Genomic DNA, 25,851 nt, shown 5'->3' on the forward strand with positions numbered 1-25,851 from the left:
TGTCGAGGAATTTATCCATTTCTTCTAGATTTTCTAGTTTATTTGTGTAGAGGTGTTTATAGTATTCTCTGACGGTAGTTTGTATTTCTGTGGGATCGGTGGTGATATCCCCTTTGTCATTTTTTATTGCGTCTATTTGATTCTTCTCTCTTCTTTATTAGTCTTGCTAGCGGTCTATCAATTTTGTTGATCTTTTCAAAAAACTAGCTCCTGGATTCATTGATTTTTTGAAGGGTTTTTTGTGTCTCTATTTCCTTCAGTTCTGCTCTGATCTTAGTTATTTCTTGCCTTCTGCTAGCTTTTGAATGTGTTTGCTCTGGCTTCTCTGGTTCTTTTAATTGTGATGTTAGGGTGTCAATTTTAGATCTTTCCTGCTTTCTCTTGTGGGCATTTAGTGCTATAAATTTCCCTCTACACACTGCTTTGAATGTGTCCCAGAGATTCTGGTATGTTGTGTCTTTGTTCTCGTTGGTTTCAAGGAACATCTTTATTTCTGCCTTCATTTCCTTATGTACCCCGTAGTCATTCAGGAGCAGGTTGTTCAGTTTCCATGTAGTTGAGCGGTTTTGAGTGAGTTTCTTAATCCTGAGTTCTAGTTTGATTGCACTGTGGTCTGAGAGACAGTTTGTTATCATTTCTGTTCTTTTACATTTTCTGAGGAGTGCTTTACTTCCAACTATGTGGTCAATTTTGGAATAGGTGTGGTGTGGTGCTGAAAAGAATGTGTATTCTGTTGATTTGGGGTGGAGAGTTCTGTAGATGTCTATTAGGTCCGCTTGGTGCAGAGCTGAGTTCAGTTCCTGGATATCCTTGTTAACGTTCTGTCTCATTGATCTGTCTAATGTTGACAGTGGGGTGTTAAAGTCTCCCATTATTATTGTGTGGGAGTCTAAGTCTCTTTGTAGGTCTCTAAGGACTTTCTTTATGAATCTGAGTCATCCTGTATTGGGTGCATATATATTTAGGATAGTTAGCTCTTCTTGCTGAATTGATCCCTTTAAAACATTATGTAATGGCCTTCTTTGTCTCTTTTGATCTTTGTTGGTTTAAAGTCTGTTTTATTCGAGACTAGGATTGCAACCCCTGCCTTTTTTTGTTTTCCATTTGCTTGGTAGATTTTCTTCCATCGCTTTGTTTTGAGCCTATGTGTGTCTCTGCACGTGAGATGGGTTTCCTGAATACAGCACACTGATGGGTCTTGACTCTATCAAATTTGCCAGTCTGTGTCTTTTAATTGGAGCATTTAGCCCATTTACATTTAAGGTTAATATTGTTATGTGTGAATTTGATCCTGTCATTATGATGTTAGCTGGCTATTTTGCTCATTACTTGATGCAGTTTCTTCCTAGCCTCGATGGTCTTTACAATTTGGCATGTTTTTGCAGTGGCTGGTACCAGTTGTTCCTTTCCAAGTTTAGTGCTTCCTTCTGGAGCTCTTTTAGGGCAGGCCTGGTGGTGACAAAATCTCTTAGCATTTGCTTATCTGTATTTTATTTCTCCTTCACTTATGAAGCTTAGTTTGCCTGGATATGAAATTCTGGGCTGAAAATTCTTTTCTTTAAGAATGTTGAATATTGACCCCCACTCCCTTCTGGCTTGTAGAGTTTCTGCCGAGAGATCACCTGTTAGTCTGATGGGCTTCCCTTTGTGGGTAACCCGACCTTTCTCTCTGGCTGCCCTTAACATTTTTTCCTTCATTTCAACTTTGGTGAATCTGACCATTATGTGTCTTGGAGTTGCTCTTCTCGAGGAGTATCTTTGTGGCATTCTCTGTATTTCCTGAATCTGAATGTTGGCCTGCCTTGCTAGATTGGGGAAGTTCTCCTGGATAATATCCTGCAGAGTGTTTTCCAACTTGGTTCCATTCTCCCCATCACTTTCAGGTACACCAATCAGACGTAGATTTGGTCTTTTCACATAGTCCCATATTTCTTGGAGGCTTTGTTCATTTCTTTTTATTCTTTTTTCTCTAAACTTCTCTTCTCACTTGATGTCATTCATTTCATCTTCCATCACTGATACCCTTTCTTCCAGCTGATCAAATCGGCTACTGAGGCTTGTGCATTCATCATGTAGTTCTCATGCCATGGTTTTCAGCTGCATCAGGTCCTTTAACTTCTGTGCATTGGTTATTCTAGTTAGCCATTCGTCTAATCTTTTTTCAAGGTTTTTAACTTCTTTGCCATGGGTTCGAACTTTCTCCTTTAGCTCGGAGTAGTTTGATCATCTGAAGCCTTCTTCTCTCAACTTGTCAAAGTCATTCTCCATCCAGCTTTGTTCCATTGCTGGTGAGGAGCTGCGTTCCTTTGGAGGAGGAGAGGCGCTCTGATTTTTAGAATTTTCAGTTTTGCTGTTCTGTTTTTTCCCCATCTTTGTGTTTTTATCTACCTTTGGTCTTTGATGATGTGACATACAGATGGGGTTTTGGTGTGGATGTCCTTTCTGTTTGTTAGTTTTCCTTCTAACAGTCAGGACCGTCAGCTGCAGGTCTGTTGGAGTTTGCTGGAGGTCCACTCCAGACCCTGTTTGCCTGGGTATCAGCAGCGGAGGCTGCAGAACAGTGGATATTGGTGAACAGCAAATGTTGCTGCCTGATCGTTCCTCTGGAAGTTTTGTCTCAGAGGAGTACCCGGCTGTATGAGGTGTCAGTCTGCCCCTACTGTGGGGGTGCCTCCCAGTTAGGCTACTCGGGGGTCAGGGACCCACTTGAGGAGGCAGTCTGTCTGTTCTCAGATCTCCAGCTGCATGCTGGGAGAACTACTACTCTCTTCAAAACTGTCAGACAGGGACATTTAAGTCTGCAGAGGTTTCTTCTGCCTTTTGTTCGGCTATGCCCTGCCCCCAGAGGTGGCGTGTACAGAGGCACGCAGGCCTCCTTGAGCTGCGGTGGACTCCATCCAGTTCGAGCTTCCCGGCTGCTTTGTTTACCTACTCAAGCCTCGGCAATGGCGGGCACCCCTCCCCCAGCCTCGCTGCCGCCTTGCAGTTTGATCTCAGACTGCTGTACTAGCAATGAGCGAGGCTCCATGGGCGTAGTACCCTCCGAGCCAGGCGCAGGATACAATCTCCTGGTGTGCCTTTTGCTCAGTTGGAAATGCAGAAATCATTTGTCTTCTGCATCGTTCACGCTGGGAGATGTAGACTGGAGCTGTTCCTATTTGGCTGTCTTAGTTCCACCCCCCTTCTAATTTTAACTTTAAGTAACTTAAAAATAAACCAATATTACCATATATATTAGAAAAAAATCTGAACAGGCCAAAAAAAGCTGAACCAGGTTTTTGAGCATGAGAAGATTGAGATTTTGTTGCCTTGAATTTTTTGGATATTGTTTTGATCTTTTTTTTTTTTTTGAGACGGTGTCTTGCTCTGTTGCTCAGGTTGGAATGCAGTGGTGCCATCTCAGCTCATTGCAACCTCCGCCTCCTGGGTTCAAGTGATTCCTGTGCCTCAGCCTCCCGAGTAGCTGGGATTACAGGTGCCCACCACCCCGCCTGGCTACTTTTTGTATTTTTAGTAGAGACGGGATTTCACCATGTTGGCAAGGCTGGTCTCAAACTCCTGACGTCAGGTGATCCACCCTCCTTGCCTCCCAAAGTGCTGGGATTGCAGGTGTGAGCCACCATGCCTGGCTCATTTTGATCTATTTTCAAAAGTACTGTTATATGTGCATTACAAAAAAGTTGAGCAAAACAGAACTGTGTAAGATATACACTATTATTTGTTTGGCGTGCACTGGACAGATATGCAACATATACCTATATTTACAAAATTATTTTTCACCTCAATAGAATAATATTCCATTGTTCTCAACTTGCTTTTTTGTCCTAAATTTTTTGTGAAATAAATTCAGTTTCAGTACATATAAATTTACCTCACTTGGTCTATATTTTTGCAAGAGTTTCTGTTGGATAATATCCTAGAAGTAAGATTTCTAGTACAAAGAATACACGTTTAAAATTTTGTTTTTCCTCTCAAGAAAGCTTGTGCCCATTTCACCACCCCTCACATGGAATGGGAATGAAAGATAAAGTTTCTGAAACATAGGTACATGGAGATTCTCCCGGGTTTTGATAGGATATAATTTAAAATCACGATCAGAAGGTTGCTCAGCTGGCTTGGGGAGGAGATGCCTTCTAAAGTCAGAATCCTGTAAGGTATTCCTGCCTAACTCTTCAACTCCATTCTCTACCCAGAAGAGAAAAAAGGGGTGTGTGTGTGTGTGTGTGTGTGTGTGTGTGTGTATGTGTAGAAATATGTCTCCTCTGCAAAGGATCCCTCAAAATGCTGAGTGTAACAGAGGGCAGATTTTTGGAGTCAGAGCTGCAATTAAATTTCAGCCCTGTCTCTCAATAGCAGGGTGTCTTTAAGCAAAATGCTTAACATTTCTGACCTGTGTTTTATCGTCTATAGCAAGGGGATAATCACACCACCTTACAGGGTTCACTGTGAGAATTAAATGTGTTACTTAACACAAAAGGCTAATAAATGGTGAGGACTAAGAGCTCAATTAATGCCTACCATTGAGACATGAGAAAGGGTGATTATGACCAAGCTACGGGCACCTTGGAGGGTAAAGTTTTGCCCACTTTTGCAGAAAAATGTGAGACAATCACTAACAGTCTAGTTAAGATATGCTATGTGGGCCGGGCACGGTAGCTCACACCTGTAATCCTAGCACTTTGGGAGGCCAAGGCAGGTGGATCACCTGAGAGCAGGAGTTCAAGACCAGCCTGGCCAACATGGAAAAACCCTGTCTCTACTAAAAAATACAAATATTAGCTGGGCATGGTGACACACGCCTGTAATCCCAGCTACTTGGGAGGCTGAGGCTGGAGAATCGCTTGAACCCGGGAGGTGGAGGTTCGTGCCACTGCACTCCAGCCTGGGTGACATAGCAAGACTTCGTCTCCAAAAAAAAAAAAGGTATGCTATATAACACTACACCTTCCCCACCTACATCAAGGAACGCTCTTTGATTTTCACCATAACAATTTTATCACCTTCTCATATGCATCATTACTCATTTACTATGCTTATTGTTTATGTCCTTTCCTAGGGTGTTCCATATGAACAAAACTTTATTCTTGTTCACTAAATTTCAACATCAGGGTAGCTGAAAACAAAGCTTGGCACATAGTAGGCACTCTTTTTTTTTTAATTTTATTATTATTGTACTTTAAGTTTTAGGGTACATGTGCACAACATGCAGGTTTGTTACATATGTATACATGTGCCATGTTGGTGTGCTGCACCCATTAACTCGTCATTTAGCATTAGGTATATCTCCTAATGCTATCCCTCCCCACTCCCTCCACCCCACAACAGTCCCCGGTATGTGATGTTCCCCTTCCTGTGTCCATGTGTTCTCATTGTTCCATTCCCACCTATGAGTGAGAACATGTCATGTTTGGTTTTTTGTCCTTGCGATAGTTTGCTGAGAATGATGGTTTCCAGCTTCATCCATGGCCCTAATCCTGTAGCTGGGATTACAGGCACCCACTGCCATGCCTGGCTAATTTTTTGTAGTTTTAGTAGAGACGGGGTTTCGTCATGTTTGCCAGGCTGGCTTTGAACTCCTGGCCTCAAGTGATCCGCCAGCCTCAGCCTCCCAAAGTGCTGGAATTACAAGAGTGAGCCACTGCGCCTGACCTAGAATAACTGTTAACTGAAGAATATGGGACTGAGAGCAAACAATGAGGTGGATAATTTTATTCACCAGAAACTTTCTAAAAAGAGAAGAGCCACAGTGTCCAGTGGGTTTTATGAACTTTGCTTCATGGATGATGAGGAAGGACCAGGGGTCCTAGAACTACTCGGTTTTTAATCCATCTTCCAGTGGCCCATGTTGTTAGAGAGCAAGGCCCAGAGGTGAGTTACAGTTGAGCTCTAGGGCAGTGTGTCCTATGAAGAGGAAAGAGAACATAATAAGGAGAGCTCAGCAAGGATGAGGGAAAGTGGGAAGTGTTTTTAACAGCTGCTAAAAGTATGGAACTTAGAAGACAAAGAATTATGCCCCAAGAAGACTTCTGGGATGTTTTTTGTGGTACATGATATGAAATCCCTGAGTATTCCAGCTTTAAGGAAACCTACATGAAAGGTTGACATTGTTTCAAAGCTTCTAGCATTCAATTTGTGTTCCTTTGAGTGTGATGTCATGCTTATGCTGAGATACATGCTTATACTGGGACCGCCAGATTTATTAGGGTTACACTGACCAGGTTTCTTTTTTTCTTTAATTTATTTGGGCCTCTCTTATTGCTGTTTCCCACCAGTCACTAGACTTGTTATTCATTGTAACAGCATGTGATTCATATCTCAAGATATATTGCAGTTTCCCATATGACATCTTATCTTACATTATTTGCATATTGTATTATATTATCTCTTCTGTTATATATTAGAGAAGTGACTGGAGTTATTTTTATTTACTCTGCAGAGTGCTGTAGTTTGAGATCATGTCTTAGAGTTGGTTACTTCTGAGAAGAGTTCCTATATTTGGCTAATTCCACTGTACATAAATTATCAGTATCTAGAAATTTCAGTTGGCCTCTTTCATCAAGCCACATTCTGATTCAATTTTCAGGAAACTTAGTTTCTAAACTATTCAGAAAGCTGGAGGGGGAGGCATCTAAGGTAGATTTAAGCATCAACCTGATTTTAATGTTTTTTTTAATATGAGCTTAGATAGAACCAAATATAATTTGATAGTCTCCATTTTTTGCTGCAGAAGATTTTTGGTAATTTGGCCCAAAAGACGTATTAAAATGCTTAGAGTCAACCAGGACCAACCTGGTTTCCATTTTTCTGTCCCATGTCCTCATTGGTTTAGTAATTTGACCAGAGAGCATGGCCTGATTTTTTGATCAGAAGATATAGTCACCATACTCATGGAGGAAGGAATCAGGGACTGTGGGTTACCTGATGTAGAAGGACATAGTGAAGGAAAAGATAGAGAGGTTTGGAGTTTAAAGGATAAGGGATGTCCTATTTGTTAGTTTTTAAGGAAAAAGGAAACAACATTTGGGTATGCAAAGAAGTCAGTAGAAAGCGAGGGATTAAAGGTGGAGATAACCACTGAAGCAAGTTCTGGAGGAGACAAAGGTAGATTTAATCACAAACCTGGGTGGGCCTTGGAGAGGAGGAAACACATGCCATTCTCAGGGAAGCAGAAGATGGAAGAAATATAAGGCATCTGAATTGAAGGAGTTTCTGACATGACCTACACTGTCTCAGCATAGTTAAGAAACAGTCGAATGACTGTGAGGAAAGCAAATGCAGGTTTGGGAGTGTGAGAAGAATAGAAAAGAGGATAGTGTGTTGTTTAGGAAAAAATAAATAAGTTTAAGTTTAGGAAAAAATAAATAAGTTGTGTCAACTTTAAGCCACCCTGAGGGCCTAGCTGAAGTTAGATAATAGGAATTGGCACCCACCCCATCACTAAGTAGCATAATTGTCAGTGTCATCATACAGCAGCCCAGAAGCCAAGGAATGGATGGTTTGAGTCTGCCCAGCACTGGGGATTGGGAAGTGCCTGTGATGGAAAGTCAAGCTGTCTTCTTAGGGAATCTCTGGCTGGTGAGTGCCATCTAAAATGCTTATTGTGGCACCAGACCAAGGCCAAGGAACTAGAAGTTTGCTGAGGACAGAGAAGTTTTATTAGAGAGAATAGAAGGGAAGAAAGAAGTCAAATTCAGGGATGATGACTTCAGAGTTTAATAATACAGACATGAAGCAGTTTGGAGTGATAATTCCAAAGTTTTCTGCAATGGAGATTTAGAGAAGAGTCAGAGAATACTGAGGTCTGAATCTGAGGGAAGTCATCCTTACGAACTTTGCTGTTACCCAGTGTCCAGGCTGGATGACAGGTATTTCCAGGAAGAGAATGAGTGACATGAATATGTGACATTTCCCCAACTCAGGTGACCACAAAACTGTTTTTCTTGTAAATGCCAGTATTCCAGAGATCATACTTTGGAAAACTCTGTTCTAGGGCTCATCGTAGACTTTCCATTTGTTGAATGAATGAGTTACAGGTAAGAAGTTAAGAGGCAGCCTGGGACGGTGTCAAAATAAAGAGAAGGCAAGTATGGTGTCTCTAATTACAGAAATCATTTTGAGCCTAGGCATCCCCTCCTCTGGTACTTCCATCTCATGCACTGCCACCTTCTCTCCTGCATCCCTCTGTCACCTTCTTGCTACCAGTTGTGGGCCAGGCACTAAGATTTATTTATTTAGATACAGCTCCTTATTACCTATTCCTTTCTTATGTTTGTAGATGGTTCTGTTCTTGCAAACTCCCAAATAGATATCAGTGAAATCAAAGTCAATCTTTGGGGGTGACAGGTTGGCAGAGAATACCATGACATTTTGAAACCTTTTGTCCAGAGAGTCCTTAGGTCCCCAGGTGTCTTGCCCATATACACATAATATGCATATACATATTCTTCACCCCACAGCCTTCTTTCCTCTTCCATTTAAGTTGGCTATGCTTACACCCACCCTCATTTCATGTCATTCTGATGGTAGTTAGCAAAGGAGGATAAGGAAGCAAATGGTATTTTACAAAGTATTGTAGTAAGCTGGTTGGGGAGTTATGTACTAGATTAATGCTGCTGCTGAAAATGGAAAACCAACCCTAACACCACCACCACCACCACCACCACCACCACCACCACCACCACCACCACCACCACCACCGCCACTCCACTCCCACCTTATTAGGTGACTGGAAGACAGATAGGACAGATATCAGAAAGGTCTTTGTAAAAAGAAAAATAGTACAGAACTCTTCACTAAGCAGAGGATTTGGTTAAAGAACATACAAGATTTGGAATGGCTCTCAAGTAAATATCTGTTGCAGGGGACACCAGATTTGATGTAACCACGACTTCTGTTGCTTTGTTTTAGAACGCCAGCCAGGCCCCTCTGTGGCCAATTCCAATGCCCTCCCTTCAAGTTCCGCTGGGATCAGCAAGGAACTGATTGATCTGCAGCCTCTCATCCAGTTCCCAGAGGAAGTCGCCAGCATCCTGATGGAGCAGGAGCAGAGTATTTACCGCAGGGTCTTGCCAGTCGACTACCTTTGCTTCTTAACACGGGACTTGGGCACTCCTGAATGCCAGAGGTCCTTGCCCTGCCTCAAAGCATCCGTCTCAGCGTCGATTGTTACCACTCAGAATGGAGAGCACAATGCCCTTGAAGATCTGGTGATGAGGTTTAATGAGGTAAGAAGCCACTTTTTGATGTCTTGGTATTTGACTCACCCGTAAGTGATTTTCAAGCATACCTCCCCTTCTAGGTGTGTCTGTTCCTGATGTGTCTCATTTCACTCTGTCTTGCCACTTCCATGGTGGCTGTTTTTCTTTCCAGGCAAAGAGACATCACATTGCAATCCTTCCTCTCACTGTACCCCAACCTGCCCTTAAGCCTAATTGATCTCAACTCCATTCCATTGCATTACCCAGTCCACCAATCCCAGTCCCTTTGGGCACCCAGAATGCCAATCTCCAACCCCTTCCTCTCCCCTACCAACCCCTCATTCCCAAACGTGCTTTTAAAACCGCATGTCTCAATTTTGAGTTTTGACAGCATGATCCCTGACCACATTTGTATAACCAACCCCCTGACCCCCTTCCATTATTAGGACTCCCTCAGCAGAAACACCTAGGTCACCAGAGAAGGCAGGAAACATGGGGCAATTCATCGAGGGGCAGTGAATCACCTCGGTTCTCTCTCTGCATCCCATGAAGATCCTCAGCCCCAGAATGTCAATCCAAAGCCTCTGAGACCACATTAGAAGCCAGTTCTGAAGAAGACAGGTGTGACTGGAGTCTGGGAATACTTAGGACAAAGCCATTGCGTGGGGGTCTAGGGACTCACTGGGAGATCAAGAGCCACTGGCTGACATCCCTGTGGCCCTGGGGCAGGGAAGAGCGGCACAAAGGAGCAGGGATTCTCCATGCAGTGCTGGGGTTGGGCCGACTGCACTCTTGGGCTTAAAAGGCACTTTCTCTTAGTAATGTAACCCACACCCAGAGTTTTCTATTCTACATTTTATGTTTTAGACTTAATTTCTTTTGTTTTGTGTATTCAATCACAAAATTTTAATCGGTATGTTTGTTGGTTGTTAGTTGGCTGAACACAGAGTAGTTGCCTATTTTGGTCATTTAGTAAACTCTACCTAAATGCTAACAGGATATTCCTATTCTGAGTCGTATATATCTCTGATTGACTGAGGATCTGTCAGCCTCTGTTACATAAACACTTTCTGGCAAGGTGCGGTGGCTCATGCCTGTAAGCCCAGTGCTTAGGAGGGTGAGGCAGGAGGATTGCTTGAGGCCGGGAGTTCAAGACCAGACTGGGCAAAATAGCAAGACCTTGTCCGTACAAATTTAAAAATTAGCTGGGCATGGTGGTGCACACCTGCAGTCCCAGCTACTGTGGAGGCTGAGACCCTCTAAGGATCCCTTAGCCCAGAAGTTTAGAGGCTTCAGTGAGCTAGGATCACGTCATTGTACTCCAGCCTGGGTGACAGAGCGAGACACCATCTTTAGAAAAAAACACAAGACACTTTCTAACTGTAGCTCACTTTGCAGCCTCCATAGCTTGCCAATCAAAATCCTAATGATGGTTGTAAATATCAGTAACCATGATAAGGCCCATGAATACAGCAAGTGTTAGAGGCTGAGCTCAAGCGGTTCTGTATCCAGACATGTCCTAAACACCAGTCTATCTGGCACTGTTGTGCTAACCATTTTGTATGTACCACTTACTTGCTCCTTACAACAACCTTGGGAGATGGATATTGTCATTAGCCCCATCTTATCAATGAGAAACTGAAGTATGTGGAGATGAAGTTATTTTCCCAAGATTACGCAAGTGGTAGGTGGCAATTTTGGTTTAAGCCCACAAAGTCAGGCCCTGGGCTTTGAATAACTATAGGATGCTGCTTCCCACCTGCAGCAGGATTGCACTGGGGGGTGGTGCCTGCTAAAACTGCAGATTCCTGGTCCCACCCCCAAACTGAGTAAGACAGAATCTGTGGGAGTCCACATGAGAGCTTGCAAACCTCACTGCCCCAAAGTTGTTTTTAAAAATAAATCTCCTGATGTTCTTGATTTTCCTTACTGATAAAAATGGGATGGAAAAATGAAAGTTCCAGTAAACTGAGTGATTTTATTAGTGGATTTCACTGTATTTCATGAATTATTTTAAACTTCCAGATCTACCCACTCTCATATCCTTAGGACCCTATCTTGTCTTTATTTTTAAATTTCGACCTGAACTTAAAAGTGAATTGCCAAAACTTTTAAAATCTAATTTTAAATTAAACTTGGATTTCTTCCATTCACTTCCATAACCTTGGGAATCAAAGACGAATCAGTGATTTCACTAATTCAGAGTTAGTGATGATATGACCTACAGCTGGGTAGAGGCAGGCTTTGGACTATCTCTGAAAATAGTTTAGCTAAGCAACTTCAGAACATAAACAAGATTTCTGGGAAAACACTTAAACTACTTAAGAGAACAGTCTGTTTCAAGTATTCTCAAGCATCTATTTTCATACAAATTATGGGTATGCTGATTAAAAATCAGTCTTACATAGTCAGATCCCAAATGATCTCTACTAGACACAACTGGAATAGCTAAATTCTAGTTCTTTGGTATACCTTAAAGTAGAAAAGTTCCATTACATCAAAAGAGAATTTTCAAATTCAGATTTTTCACCTATTTTGAATGACCTTGCCTTGAAATTAGCATGGCTTTACATACTGTAAAGAAAAGGAAGAAATGGAGTTTGCATTTATTTAATAAATGCTCTGGACTGGACATTTTCACATTTCTTAAAATCTCATTCAATTCTTATGACAGTTGTCATCATCCCTGTGTTGCAGATGAGGAAAGTGAAGCTTAGGCAACAAAATAAGTAATGATAGTGTTGGATTATGGCCCATAGAGTAAAATAAATATTTTTGAATCCATACCAATATAAATACATCAGTGTGGTGGGGTTGGGGAGTGGGGACAGCACTTACTTATAGAAAAATTTCAATTAATAAATGTAGAAAGAATGAGAAAAATAGAAAATCATCATTAGAATACTATAGTAATAACTGTCGCAGGCAAGAACTACTGATGAATTCTAAAATTATTGGGCAAAAGTAAGTTTGATGAGAAATAGGATATTTGCAAATAGTCTCAAAACATCTCACCACAAGATATTTATTAATACAAAGGGGAAAACAGAACAGTGGAGAAACCCGGTAGACACTGGCTTGACCAAGCGATCAAGGCTAACATGATTAGTAATGAGACATATAAACATATGCCTCCTGATATGATGTCCTGAGAAAGGTAGGACTTCATCTCTATAGTGTTCTTGCCAAAAACATACCACATAAATCTAGCAATGAAAAAAAACATCAGGCAACTCTAAATTGAAGGACATTCTACTCTTCAAAAGCATCAAGGTCATAAAAGGTAAGAAAAAATTGAGGAACTGTTAAAGGCTAGAGGAGACCAGGAGACATGATGACTAAATGCAGTGTGGGATCCTAGTGGATCTTGGACTAGAAAAAGACGTTAATGGAAAAACTGGAGAAACTCTGAGGCTTATAGTTTAGTTAGTATGATTGTATCAATGTTAATTTCCTGGTTTTGACAATTGTGCTATGATTATGAAAGATGCTAACATTAGAGGAAGCTGAGTGAAGGGTGTACAAGAACTCTCTGTACTGTCTTTTGCAACTTTTCTGTAAATCTAAAATTACTTCAAAATAAAAAAAAATTGTAAGCAGTGAGCTCAGAGAGATTGAGTCACTTGTCTAAGTAGCTGAGTGGATATCAGAATCCAGATCTTTCTTCAAAATCTATCTCTTCTCACCCAGCTGCTTCTCTCGTTAAATTATCAGGTTCAAGTCTGTAGTAAAACCTGACTTGCTAATTGAGAATTTAATTAGCCTTGGGTCTCCTTTCCTTCTTCCCTCCCTCTCTTTCTATTTCTTTTCAAAATCTCCTGTGTGTCTATCTTTTTTCTACTTCTCTTTCTGATTTTTATCCAGTTTCCCATTATCTAGGTTCCTGCCATCACTCCCTCATTCATTCATTCATTCACTCAAGAAATTTATTTATTTCAATTTTTTAGTTTTAATTTATATGGGTACATAGTAGGTGTATATATTTATGGGATAGAGAGGATATTTTGGTACAGGCATACAATGTGTAATTACATCAGAGTAAATAGGGTATCCATCATCTCAAGCACTGATCCTTTGTATTAAAAACAATCCAATTACACTCCTTTTGTTATTTTTAAATGTAGGATTAAATTATTATTGACTATAGTCACTCTTTTGTGCTATCAAATACTAGATCTTACATTTTTTTCTAACTATTGTTTGCACCCATTAACTATCCCCACTTCCTCCCTCACTCCCCTCTACTACCTTTCTCACCCTGTAGTAACCATCCTTCTACTTTCTGTCTCCATGAGTTCAACTGTTTTAATTTTTAGCTCCCACAAATAAGTGAGAACACACAGAGGTTATCTTTCTGTGCCTCGCTTATTTCACTTAACCTAATGACCTTCAATTCAATTGATGTTGTTGCATATTACAAGATCTTATTCTTTTTTATGGCTGAATTATATATATGTGCTACATTTTCTTATCTATTCATCTTGTTGATGGACACTTAGGTTGCTTCTAAATCTTGGCTATTGTGAATAGTGCTGAAATAAACATGGGAGTGCAGATATCTCTTCGATAGATTGGTTTTCTTTCTTTGGGGTATATACCTAGAAGTGGGATTGCTAGATCACTGAAGACATACTTATTGGCTGGGCATAGTAGCTCATACCTATAATCCTAGCACTTTGGGAGCCTGAGGCAGGCAGATGGCCTGAGCCCAGGAGTTTGAGACCAGCCTGGGGAACATAGCAAAACCTCATCTCTACAAAAAGTACAAAAAATTAACCAGGCATGGTGGTGCATGCCTGTGGTCTCAGCTACTTGGGAGGCTGAGGTGAGAGGATTGCCTGAGCCTGGGAGGTCGAGGCTGCAGTGAGCTGAGATCATACTATTGCACTTCAGCCTGAGCAACAGAGTGAGTCCCTGTCTCAAAAAACAGACACATTGAGCACCTACTGTTCTCTAGTCTTCTCTCTTTTTCCACTGGCATGTCAAACATATTTTTTAAAAATAAGAAATTAGCATTATATGGTGAAAATTGATGTTATAAGCCCATACTTTGATTCTGCCAAAATTGGATACACAAAATAAATGCACTTTCCTCAGTGGAAAGAAGATGTATGTTTCTTGGAACGTTATAATATCTTAAAGACAAGAAAGAGAATTTTAGCTCCATTGCCGGTGCTAGTCACTTGGGGTGGGGGGAAGTGAATGCATTTACTCGTGCATCCATTCAGTTAATCCAGGGCTTCTTAGAAGCAGTGTACTGTGGTAGATATGCACTAAGGAAAGTAAATAGCAGTCTGCCAGAAGCTACGAGACATGGACACAAATGTCTACCAAAAAAGGCAGAAAGTAAGTACAGTGAGAGTGGCACCAACAGAGAAGGCTGGGGTGTCCAGGTGGGTGACAAGAGCTCATTCTACTGAGCCCTGGAGTCTGGGGCTGGGTCTTGAGAGATGGGAGGAGTAGAGGGGGAAGTTCATAGGAAATGGAAGGCAGTCCAGACAAGAAGACAATCAGACAGTTTTTGTCATGAGCAAGACTCATGGTTTAGGGAGGCAGCTTGTTCCAGATTGCCCCCAGACCCACGCTTATGAGCTAGAAGTTTCTATATTCTAACAACTCTCTACACAACGACTTAACTGTAATGTGGGAAAAAGGAAGAAAATTCCTAATGCTTTTTGGGCAGTTTTGCATAATGTTTGTTCTTAGGAAGGCATGGTTAAAATGCAACTCAAAGTATGACCATGCAATTACTGAAAAGGTTCAGCTTACATTAATGAAGGCCTGGAGATAAATCATTTAAAATCAGTTTGGATTGTGGCTTCGAAGCAATGTTTCCTCCCCATTCCCCCTTCTCCTGCCCTATTAGACTGTCATGCACACACCAGAGAAATTTCTTAAAGGCAGTCTCTCTTTATCCTTGAAAAGAAACAGAAGCACAAGGAGGGGTTAGTCCTCAGGCAGAGCTAGTCAAGATCTGTGTTGAACGTAGGCTTCATCCTGCTTTGCTTAGTTTGAGAGACAGGTCTTCCCGAACTTTCTTAATCTGGACACCTCTCTGTAGTCATATTCCTGATCTAAAGCTCTTAGAAGCCAGTGTTCTTTCTCTCTCCTTTCAGATGGAGCAGCCTCACTTCTTGACCACCCACGAAATCTCTCACTTTGACAGTCTCAAATCATATTGTTCTTTTTTCCCATCCTTCGTCTTCCTGCATCTAGCTTATACCTCTAGCCCACATTCCTTTTGATCTTACTTTTTAAAAATTCCTCCTAAAATAAATTCCCAAGCCCTTTATCTTTTCTAGAGGAAATGCAGAGGCATTTTTATAGACAATTTTACCAAAAAGATTACATACTTTAGTGCATGCAGGTGAGAAGAGAGGAGAAGCAAATCGAGATTTCAGGGCATCCTTCCTCCCTTCACTCCCACTCCCCTCTTTCCTGAGAAGCACCTTGGTGGAACGTGGAGTGAGGGGGAGGATCTTGGCATCACAGTTCTGAGTCGCTAGTTCTCAAACCTCATGTCTCCTTAATATGGCCTTTGCTCTTGTGTTGTTCACCAACGATGATTTTGGGGGTTGGAACCCTTCATTGCATCTACAGCTGGTCCTTGGGATCGATCACACAAGCAAATTTTTGACTCCATAACCTGTCACCACCCACACCACTTCCAGACACTCTTTTCTGTAACAGACAGTTGATATCTCTGGCTGGAAAGTGATTTTCAAGGGACCATAAGCAGGTTCACTTTTTTCTATGTCCTAAGAGGGCAGTTTTTGCTTGTTGGGTGGTTCTTGGCAACACCATTCAGCAGGGCTCCTCTTTCAGACCTGCTGGTCTGAGGGCAGGTCATGAGCCCTAGATTGAGACCCCCAGTTCTACTGAGACCCCAGCAGCCTCTACAAGGCCTCCACATGGCTCTGCCCTGGGTGTCTTTTCCCCTCCCCCATTCTGTGTGGTCAACCTGAGCATTCATCAGCTAGCTTCCCTGAGCCACGCAATCTTGGGCAGCCCAAAGTGACAATCAGTTGTTGCTTGTTCCTTCTGTCCGGTAGGTTTCACCAGATGTCAGTTCAACAGTTTAAAGGCCATCCTCTCTATAAAGAATGCCAAGGTGCAGCTTAACTTCCTGGTAAAGAATAGTAAGAATAAATAAACCATCTGGTCAAAGAAGAGCTGTTTGAGCTTTCAGCCAGAATTCCTTATATACTTCATAGCAATGATGATCACTTTGGCAGATTCCAGCATCTAAAAGCCTGTCTGGTCATAGCTATGGAAAGACCATTTCAGCACAGTAAGCAGAAAGCATAGCATATTATAATGATGTGAGGCAGTGTCATGTCCAAATAGGTTCTTTCACTTGAAATGTTTTAGAAAAAATATTGGTTTTTGAATTTGTATATTGAACCATGTTTAGAAACGTCTCAATCAAAGTTTTCCCCTTCTTTTATAAAAGCAGACAGCAGAGCAAATCATCTATTCAGGGCTGCTTTACAAACTTCCTTCCTCAAATCTGAACACTCACAGGATAAATTGCTGATAAAAACCCCCTCGGGGTAAGGGAAATTTCAGCTCACTTTGGAAAATCAAATTTTTCCTTGACAAAGCACATCTCCCCTCTGAGAGCAGATGTTGTATTCTTTCCCTGGAACATTTCACTGCACATTCCAGGAGTAACAGATATTTTACTCCAGAAATTTCTCAACTAAAAAAAACACAGTAGGCAAATAAACTACAGAAACTCAGCTGTGCAGGGCGGCATCCTAAGTGTGAGGTTATCTCTAGATGGTACTTCCATCCTGGAGCTGATTGACAGCAAATCATGTCTCATGGTTCCTGGCAGTCAGCACCCACACAGGGCTTTCCTCACCCAGAGTAACATGTAGGGCTGAGAAATAAGAGGGGCATGGAGGTTTGACATCATTCAGGTGCAGCTCTGGAGTCAGGCTGCCTGGGTTCTGATCCACCATTCCCAGCTGTGCAACCTCAAGCCAGATACCTAACCCTTCATCTTTATCTTATTTTTATATGAGTTTTTTGTTGTTGTTGTTGTTGTTGTTTTGTTTTGTTTTTGAGACAGGGTCTCTATTGCCCAGGCTGGAGTACAGTGGCTGATCTTTGCTCAGTGCAGCCTCAGCCTCTCAGGCTCAAGCGATCCTCCCACCTCAGCCTCCCAAATAGTTGGGACTACAGGTGCACACCACCTCACCCAGCTAATTTTTGTATTTTTAGTAGAGATGGGATTTCACTGTGTTGTCCAGGCTGGTCTTGAACTCCTCAGCTCCAGAGATCCACCTGCCTTGGCCTTCCAATGTGCTGGGATTTCAGACGTGCGTCACCACACCCGGCCTAATCTCTCATCTTTAAATGGGGCTAATATATCTACCCCAAATGCCTTATATGAGTATTCAGAGAAATGACATGTTTAAAGCACTTATCAGGGACCAAAGACACAGTAGTGGTTTGATGTTAGTTACCAAAAAAAAAAAAAACCACTAACATAACTGCATTATTAGAATAACTAATGATAATAAATTCCATTTTTTATTATTATGATCACCCCCACTTAACAGGTGAGAAAACTGAGGCACAGAGAGACTAAATGAATGACCTGTGGTTTCAGAGCTGGCAGTTGAACCCAGGTGTTCTGGCTTCCAGAGCCAGCATTCTTGGTTTATCTGCTTGGTACTTCTGAATCAAAAGCTGAGGGACCTTCTTTCCGCCACTCAGTTCTCTTACTCTAAATGAAACCATTTTCCTTGCAATAGGATTCAGAATTTTTTTATGATTTCAATATGTGTAAAAATGTTGACCTGTTTGTTGATTTTAACCTATGTGCTAACTTCCTGATATTGTAAATGCAGCATCTCCTTTGAACTAGGAGACTGTGGCCCTTGAAATAGGGAGGACAATAGCATCTCAATGTCTGAGAATATTAGAGCCTGGGGGATAATTTATCATTTCCACAGCACCAGGCAGAAGGCAGATTTCAGATTTTTGGCTTTCCAAGTTCCCTTCTTGGCTCTGAGGTTTCCTTTAGTGTGAAATGCCTGAGAAAGATTGCCCCCAAAATCTAAAGGAGTTTATTTATATTCTTCTCTTGACCACATCATTTCTACTACATTTTTCCTCCTCTCTCTCTGTTCATTCCTATTTTACATGAAACCCACACCCTTAGCAGTGATGGTGCTACGATTTGAATGTGTTGACTCCAAAACTCAGGTGTTGCCACTGTGGTGGGATTAAGAGTTGACCTCTAAGAGGTGATTAGGCTGTGAGGGCTCCTCCATCGTCAGTGGGATTAAGGCCCTTGTAAAAGAGACTTCATGCAGCATTCATCTTACTTGCCCTTTCACCTTCTGCCATGTGAGGACACAGCGTCCCCTTCAGAGGATGCAGCTGTCACCAGACAACCGAAATTGTTAGCACCTTGTGGAGCTCCCAGGCTGAGAACTATGAGAAAATAAATTTCCACTCTTTATACATTACACAGTCTGTGGTATTCTGTTATAGCAGCACAAAATGGACTAAGACAGATAGGTTTGAAATTCAAAATCTTAAGTCCTACCTGTGCTCCCAGTTGGGGCAGCAGGAGGAGGCAGTGGTAAGGGGCTGCCTTGCACCTTGTCAGACAGGACTGGCACACATGCACTCATTCTTCAACCATCTAATGTGACTTCCTTGAACAATAGTTCTCACTGATCAGCAGAATGAAGACAATGGGAATCAGAATATTTTTAAAATGCGCACGTATCCGTGGCCCACCCCCAAGAGATTCTGCCTCCTTGGATGCAAGGTGGGGCCCAGGCATTTATAATTTTAAAAAGTTCCATGGGCCGGGCGCAGTGGCTCATGCCTATAATCCCAGCACTTTGGGAGGCCAAGACGGGTGGATCACAAGGTCAGGAGATCGAGACCATCCTGGCTAACATGGTGAAACCCCGTCTCTACTAAAAAATACAAAAAAAATTGGCCAGGCGTGGTGGCGGGCACCTGTAGTCCCAGCTACTCGGGAGGTTGAGGCAGGAGAATGGTGTGAACCCGGGAGGTGGAGCTTGCAGTGAGCCGAGATCGCACCACTGCACTCCAGCCTGGGTGACAGAGCAAGACTCTGTCTCAAAAAAATACAATAAAATAAAATTAAATTAAAAAATAAAAAGCTCCATGAAGGCCAGGCATAGTGTCTCACTCCTACAATCCTAGTAGTTTGGGCATCTGAGGCAGGAGGGTTGCTTGAGTCCAGGAGTTCAAGACAAACCAGGAGTTCAAGACCTATGTAGCAAGATCCTGTATCTACAAAAAATTAAAAAATTGACAGGGCATGGTGGTGCATACCTGTAGTTCCAGCTACTGGGGAGGCTGAGGTGGGAGGATCATTTGGGCCCAGGAGCTGAGGCTGCAGTGAGGTAGGATCATGCCACTATACGCCAGTCTGAATGATAGAGTGAGACCCTTTCTCTAAAATTTAAAATAACAAAAAGGAAAAAACATAACTTCACGAGATAACCCTGATGCCACCAACACACCAACAGTTGAGAATCACTGCTCTAGAACATCAGTCACAGCAGTACTCAAAGAGAACAAAGCTGTATCCCAAAGCAAATAGGAAGAAAATGTCCTCCTTCCTTTTCTTTCTGTATTTTTTTTTTTTCATTTTTTGCTCATAGTACTGCCATGGAGGACTTCATTTTGAAACAGGAGGAAAATGGTTTCTATCTTTGGGGTTATCCATTAGTGCAGATACTTGAGAATTGTTCCAAGTACATTTAAATAAATGTAATGGCTTGTTTTCCCTGCCTTCATTTCTTTATTTTATTTTATTTTATTTTATTTTATTTTATTTTATTTTATTTTATTTTGAGACAGAGTTTGACTGTGTCACCCAGGCTGGAGTGCAGTGGTATGATCGTGGCTCACTACAACCTCTGCCTCCCAGGTTCAAGCAATTCTCGTGCCTCAGCCTCCCAAGTAGCTGGATCACAGATGTGCACCACCACCCTTGGATAATTTTTTTTTTTTTTTAGTAGAGATGGGGTTTCACCATGTTGGCCAGGCTGGCCTCAAACTCCTAGCCTCAAGCAATCCACCTGCCTGGGCCTCCCAAAGTGCTGGGATTGTAAGCCTGAGCTACCATGCCTGGCCCCATCTTCATTTCTTTTCTTTCTTCTTTCCTTCATTCCTTCCTTTTCTTCTTTCCTTTCTTTCTGTATTTTTTTCATTGTTTGCTCATAGTACTACAAAATGGAGGACGTGATTTTGAAACCTTTAATATTTAGACTATTTTATTACTATAATAGGCTATCTTAATTCTTAGTTCTCCTTCTTAAAGCTCACATTGTGTCTCTAGGATTTAACTGGCCCAGAAAGTTAACTGTCAAAGCCATTGACTTATTGGAGACATGTTTAATTCTGTTTTAAAGCAAGTATCAGTTAACACCTCTGTCCTGAGACTGGTAGAAACAATAATGGATCCAGTGGAAATCGGCAAATAGATGAATAAGAATTTTGACCTATGTGAGCAGTGTTATTACTATTAAAAATAATAAACATGACCCAGAGAAGCACTGCAGCAGTTCCTCAAGACCTTTGCCATCAGATCATTTAAATGACCCTGAACACTGTGGGAAAGACCAGGTCAGCTTTAGTCAGAGATTGGGATTTTGAGCCTCTTTTCAGGACGGCATTAGCTGACCCTATTAGGATGTTTAATTCTTCTCTTTGAAAAACCACTCTTAGAGATTTTTACTGCACATGTGAGAGCCAAGCAGGAATGTATTTATGCTTTACTGAGGATCTGCATTTGCCCAAAAGACTTAAACATTCATAAATCCAACTGCCTTCTCAATGCCTCACCTTGGCTTTTTTTGTTCAACAAGATTTTCAGTACCAACTTTTGTACTAAATGCTGTTTTGTGCATGGGGAATATGGCACAGAACAACACAGACAAAGCTTCTGCCCCACTGAGCTTACATTCTAGTCATGTCTAAAAGACATCTCAAATATGGCCAAAATAGAATTAACTTCTCCCTCTCCACCATTCACATACCATCCAGGACCTTCCCCCCTCACCCAGTGCTGCTGCCCTCCCCATCTCAGTTAGCAGCTTCAGTGTCAACCCCTCGAGGTGTTCAGGCCATCAACCAGAGTTTGATTGATTTACTCTTTCCTCAAACCCTGACATCTAAACTGTGCTAGGCTATTCTTGCATTGCTATAGAGAGATACCTGAGGCTGGGTAGTGTATAAAGAAAAGACGTTTAATTGGCTCATGCTTCTACAGGCTTTACAGGAAATGTGGTGCTGGCATCCACTTCTGGTGAGGCCTCGGAGTTTTTACTCATGGCAGGAGGTGAAACAGGAGCAGGCACATCATGGGGCAAGAATGAGAGCAAGACAGAGAAAAGGGGGATGTCCCAGACTCTTAACCAGATCTTGAGTGAACTAAATGAGCGAGAACTTACTCATCACCAAGGGGATGGCACTAAGCTATTCATAAGGGATGCACCCCATAATCCAATACCTCCCATGAGGCCCCAACATTGGGGATCACATTTCAACATGAGATTGGAACAGGGCAAACATCCAAACCATAGCATAAACTATCAGCAAGTTTCATTTGCAGTACTTGCAAAATACCCCCTGAATTGGCCTATTCCTTAGTATTTCATCTGCTAAGCTAGGTTGAAACCAGCCACCATTGCACTTATCTCCAGCACTGCTTTCATGCTGACAAATGCTATAATCCATTCTCCACCCAACAACCGGGGTGATCATTTATAAGCATAAAGGTAACTCCCCTGCTAAGTGTCCCTTCAGTGGCCCCCCTTTGTGTTTGAAATAAAATCCAAGATAACAAGACCCTGCATGGTTTTGCTCCTGCCTACTTCTCCAACTTAACTTTATTTATTTATTTATTTATTTAGAGATGGAGTTTTGCTCTTGCTGCCCAGGCTGGAGTGCAATGGCACGACGTCAGCTCGCTGCAATCTCCACCTCCTGGGTTCAAGTGATTCTCCTGCCTCAGCCTCTCTAGTCACTGGGATTACAGGCACCTGCCACCATGCCCAGCTAATTTTTGTATTTAAAGTAGGACAGGCTTTCACCATGTTGGCAAGGCTGGTTTCGAACTCCTGTCCTTAGGTGATCTACCTGCCTCAGCCTCCCAAAGTGCTGGGATTATAGGCATGAGCCACCACGCCCGGCCCTCCAACCTAACTTTATACACCCACCCCTCTCTCTGGCTCCGTTTTAGCCACACAACCTTTCATTCTGTTCCCTGGACATGCCTAGTTAGTTTTCTGTACATAGCATCTTCAGTTGTTGCCTCTGCAAAAGACCTTCTTTCTCAGATCATATCACAGCTACTGCCCTCTCTTGGTCATGTCTTAGCTCAAAAGCCAGGGAGCTTGACTTGCTTCTTTTTCTTTTTTTCTATCTCCTTAGACTAGAAACTTTTCTAACTTGTTCATTGCTGTATCTCTGGTTTTTATGCATGGTACCAACTATATAGTAGATGCATAGTAGTATTTTATGAATATGCTAATTAGTGTAAACAATTATCCTATTAGGTACTGTTAGAAATACAAAGAAAAGCAAGGCATGGGTCATTTTGTTCAAGGAATTTACAGTCTAGTTCAAGGCATACAAGACATAAAATAACGAATAAATATACACAAAAGGGGATAAAGCAATGCCAAGCATGAACTATTGTATAAGAGATCATGGTTAGAGAAGTGCCATGAGTTAGTAGAAAGAGGAAAGAGTATAATTCCATCATTAAGTTTGGGCATACGGCCACAGTGGCTCACGCCTGTAATAACCAGCATTTTGAGAGGCTGAGGTGGATCACCTGAGGTCAGGAGTTTGAGACCACCCTGGCTAATAGGGTGAAACCCCGTCTCTACTGAAAGTACAAAAAATTAGCCAGGCGTGGTAGTGCATGCCTGTAATCCCAGCTACTTGGGAGGCTGAGGCAGGAGAATCACTTGAACCCAGGAGGCGGAGGTTGCAGAGGTTGCAGTGAGCCAAGTTTGTGCCACTGCACTCCAGCCTGGGCCACAAGAGTGAAACTCCACCTGAAAAGAAAAAAAAATGTCTGGGCATGAACATGGGGTTCTGCCACTTACTATGGGACCCTGGGCAAGTGAGTGATTTAAAAAACAGAATTCAGCTTCATATTTCTCATTTATAAAGTGGGATAATTTAATTAATTTCACATGGTTATGGGGACACTTAAACAAGATAACATATATAAAATCACCAAGTACAGGATAGGTTCTCAATAAATGGTAACTAGTGTGATTTGTGCAGAATGAGAGATAAAGACTGTGCATGCCATGAGATTTGAAGAGGGAGATCACACAGGCACATCTCCATTGAGGATGACCAAAGGCTTCAGAGCTTTGGAGATTGGGAAGGTTTTTGTCAGGCACAGCTCTGAACTTTCGCACTGATGAAGTTTTGGAGGTAATGTGGACTGGTGTCATTCACCAAATATAAGAATCCCTTCCTTGCAGCTTGTTGCCCAGCTTTCGCTAAAAACTTTTGAAGATGGACTTCGCTCCATTTCAACAAACTCATTGTGAGGATGCAGCTCGATTTGTTTCGACAGTCTTCCTTAAAACAGGCTGAATTCTTTCTCCTTACAAATTCCACTTGTCAGTCCCCAGGGGGAATAGTAAAAATTATATCTTCCTTTGGTTTGGTTCTCTTGAGGCTGGACATTCCCCATATCTTCACTACTTACATCATTTGGCAAAAGGTAAAAATGAGGCTCCCTCATCTGTTCTGAACAGTGAGTCTCTTCCTTCTCGCAATTGGGTAATTGTCCGCTCTTAATTCCTGCTAAATTAATTGCTTTTCTCTATTAGCTCTAATTATTAGCCTGGTTGATGATCAACTAAAACTGCTAGACTTTTATCATATAAACAGCCATCAAGCTCATCTTTTCTCTGCATAGGTTGTTTCATTTATTATTTTCTCACATGGGCATAGTATTTTATATTTAAGTCTACTGAAGTTTAATTTTAGGGCATTCAGGCCTATCAAAATAATTTTGAATCTTAATTCAGCTTTGTATTAAATTAACTAACACTCCAGATTTTTTCGTATTCAGATTTGATAAATATGTGCCATGTATATTTGTTCAAATTGTTGGTAAAAATGTCAAATCTAATAGGAATTAATAGAAAGCCTTATGGCATGTCACTAGCGACTATTCATCAGGTTGGCCTAACAAAATATTTTTTCAACTGGATGTGAATCTCCTTAACTCTACGATCATCCAATGAATGTTTCTCCATTTTGTGTCTCCTCTGTGAAACCTCTTCCTAAAACCAAGATACATAGTTGATATGCAAGTCAAATTATCCTATCAAAAGGGAAAAAAAACTTAATTTGACAATTAGCTACTTGAGGATGTCTAATTTCTCTCGCATTCGTTGATATGATGATAATGACGGAGAGAGTGATCATGAAGCTGCTGTGAATCCTGTGCCTTGTGCTGGGCACTGGGCCAAACACTTTACAACCCTAATCTCATTTAGCTTTTACACAACCCTGAAAGGTGGGAGCCATGGCTTTATTTTACAAATAACAAAACTGAGAGAGAGGCTACAGGTAAATTAAGACATGGGGCTAAAAAAATGATAATAATTAATAAGTAATGAAAGGCTACAGAATTTGCCCAATATCACATAGGTTGAAAGTGGCTAAGCCAAGATGAAACACATATATGTGTGTGTGTGTGTGTGTGCGTGCGTGCACTCACATTACTGCATCTAGTTGCAATATAAATACTTGTCATAGGAAATATCATGAATAAAGAAACATGGGCATAAAATTCTGGTTTGTTGGAAGGGAGTTTAGGGGTAACCAAGTGAGGGCAGGGCAGTAACTCCCAAGATGATATGGGATGTCAGTATTCATTCCGTGTAAAAACAGTGCCCCATCATTTAACACATAAGCCACATGCTAGGAAAGCAATGATAAGTAAGTTGTTTGTTTCATTGCAAGACTCCTTATGGACTCATGCTGATGTACATGGTGACTCCGTCAGAATGAGCATTTCATAAAATACTTGGGTACTGGATACCCAATGGCTCAGTACCCATTAGAGTGTGCTTTTGGAAACTGTAGTAGAGGAGGTGGGTCTGGGCCTTAATGCCTCAGCCTCCCCAAGCAGCTTGGCCACAGATTCCTCAAGGGCCAGGGAAGGAGCAGGGAAAGAATGAGGACTCAGCTGCAGGTCAAAGCAGTACACATGCTGTGGGTGATGAGTCTGGATCCCTCCTGCCCTGGCACATGGACTTACAAGGTGAAATCTTAATCCCACGATTCAGATTCCATAAGCCTCATGTGAACACAAGTTTCATTCCTTTTCATCACACCTCATACTTTGAAAGTTAGACAGACACTAAAGTTGTATGTAAATCATTAGGGTGGAAAACATGCCAGACTGGCCCTAGACAAAAATCCAGCCAAGAAGTTTGTTGACATTTCCAGCCCCTACAACCCCCTCTTCTTTTCTCCATCTCACCGCCCTGGTCCCTAGGTACCCACAGCTACCATGGAACCCACTTGCCCCCTTCCCTAGGTACTCATAGCTACCATGAGGTCCCAATTCTCTTAAACCACATCTCTCCCACCCCCCAGCACC

At 41.9% G+C, this 25,851-nt stretch overlaps 1 protein-coding gene across 5 annotated transcripts in view; it reads left to right on the forward strand.

Annotated features, from left to right (window-relative positions):
* The window catches only part of PLCE1 (phospholipase C epsilon 1), a 343,931-nt gene that overhangs the window by 175,141 nt on the left and 142,939 nt on the right, over positions 1-25,851 (forward strand). For all 5 annotated transcript variants that reach the window (XM_063669995.1, XM_063669996.1, XM_063669997.1 and 2 more), the window contains one exon: positions 8,908-9,224. In XM_063669995.1, coding sequence (XP_063526065.1) covers positions 8,908-9,224 — 317 coding nt within the window. The remainder of the gene's footprint in view (positions 1-8,907; positions 9,225-25,851) is intronic.

The sequence above is a fragment of the Pongo pygmaeus genome, chromosome 8 (assembly GCF_028885625.2).
Source record: "Pongo pygmaeus isolate AG05252 chromosome 8, NHGRI_mPonPyg2-v2.0_pri, whole genome shotgun sequence".
NCBI lineage: Eukaryota > Metazoa > Chordata > Mammalia > Primates > Hominidae > Pongo > Pongo pygmaeus.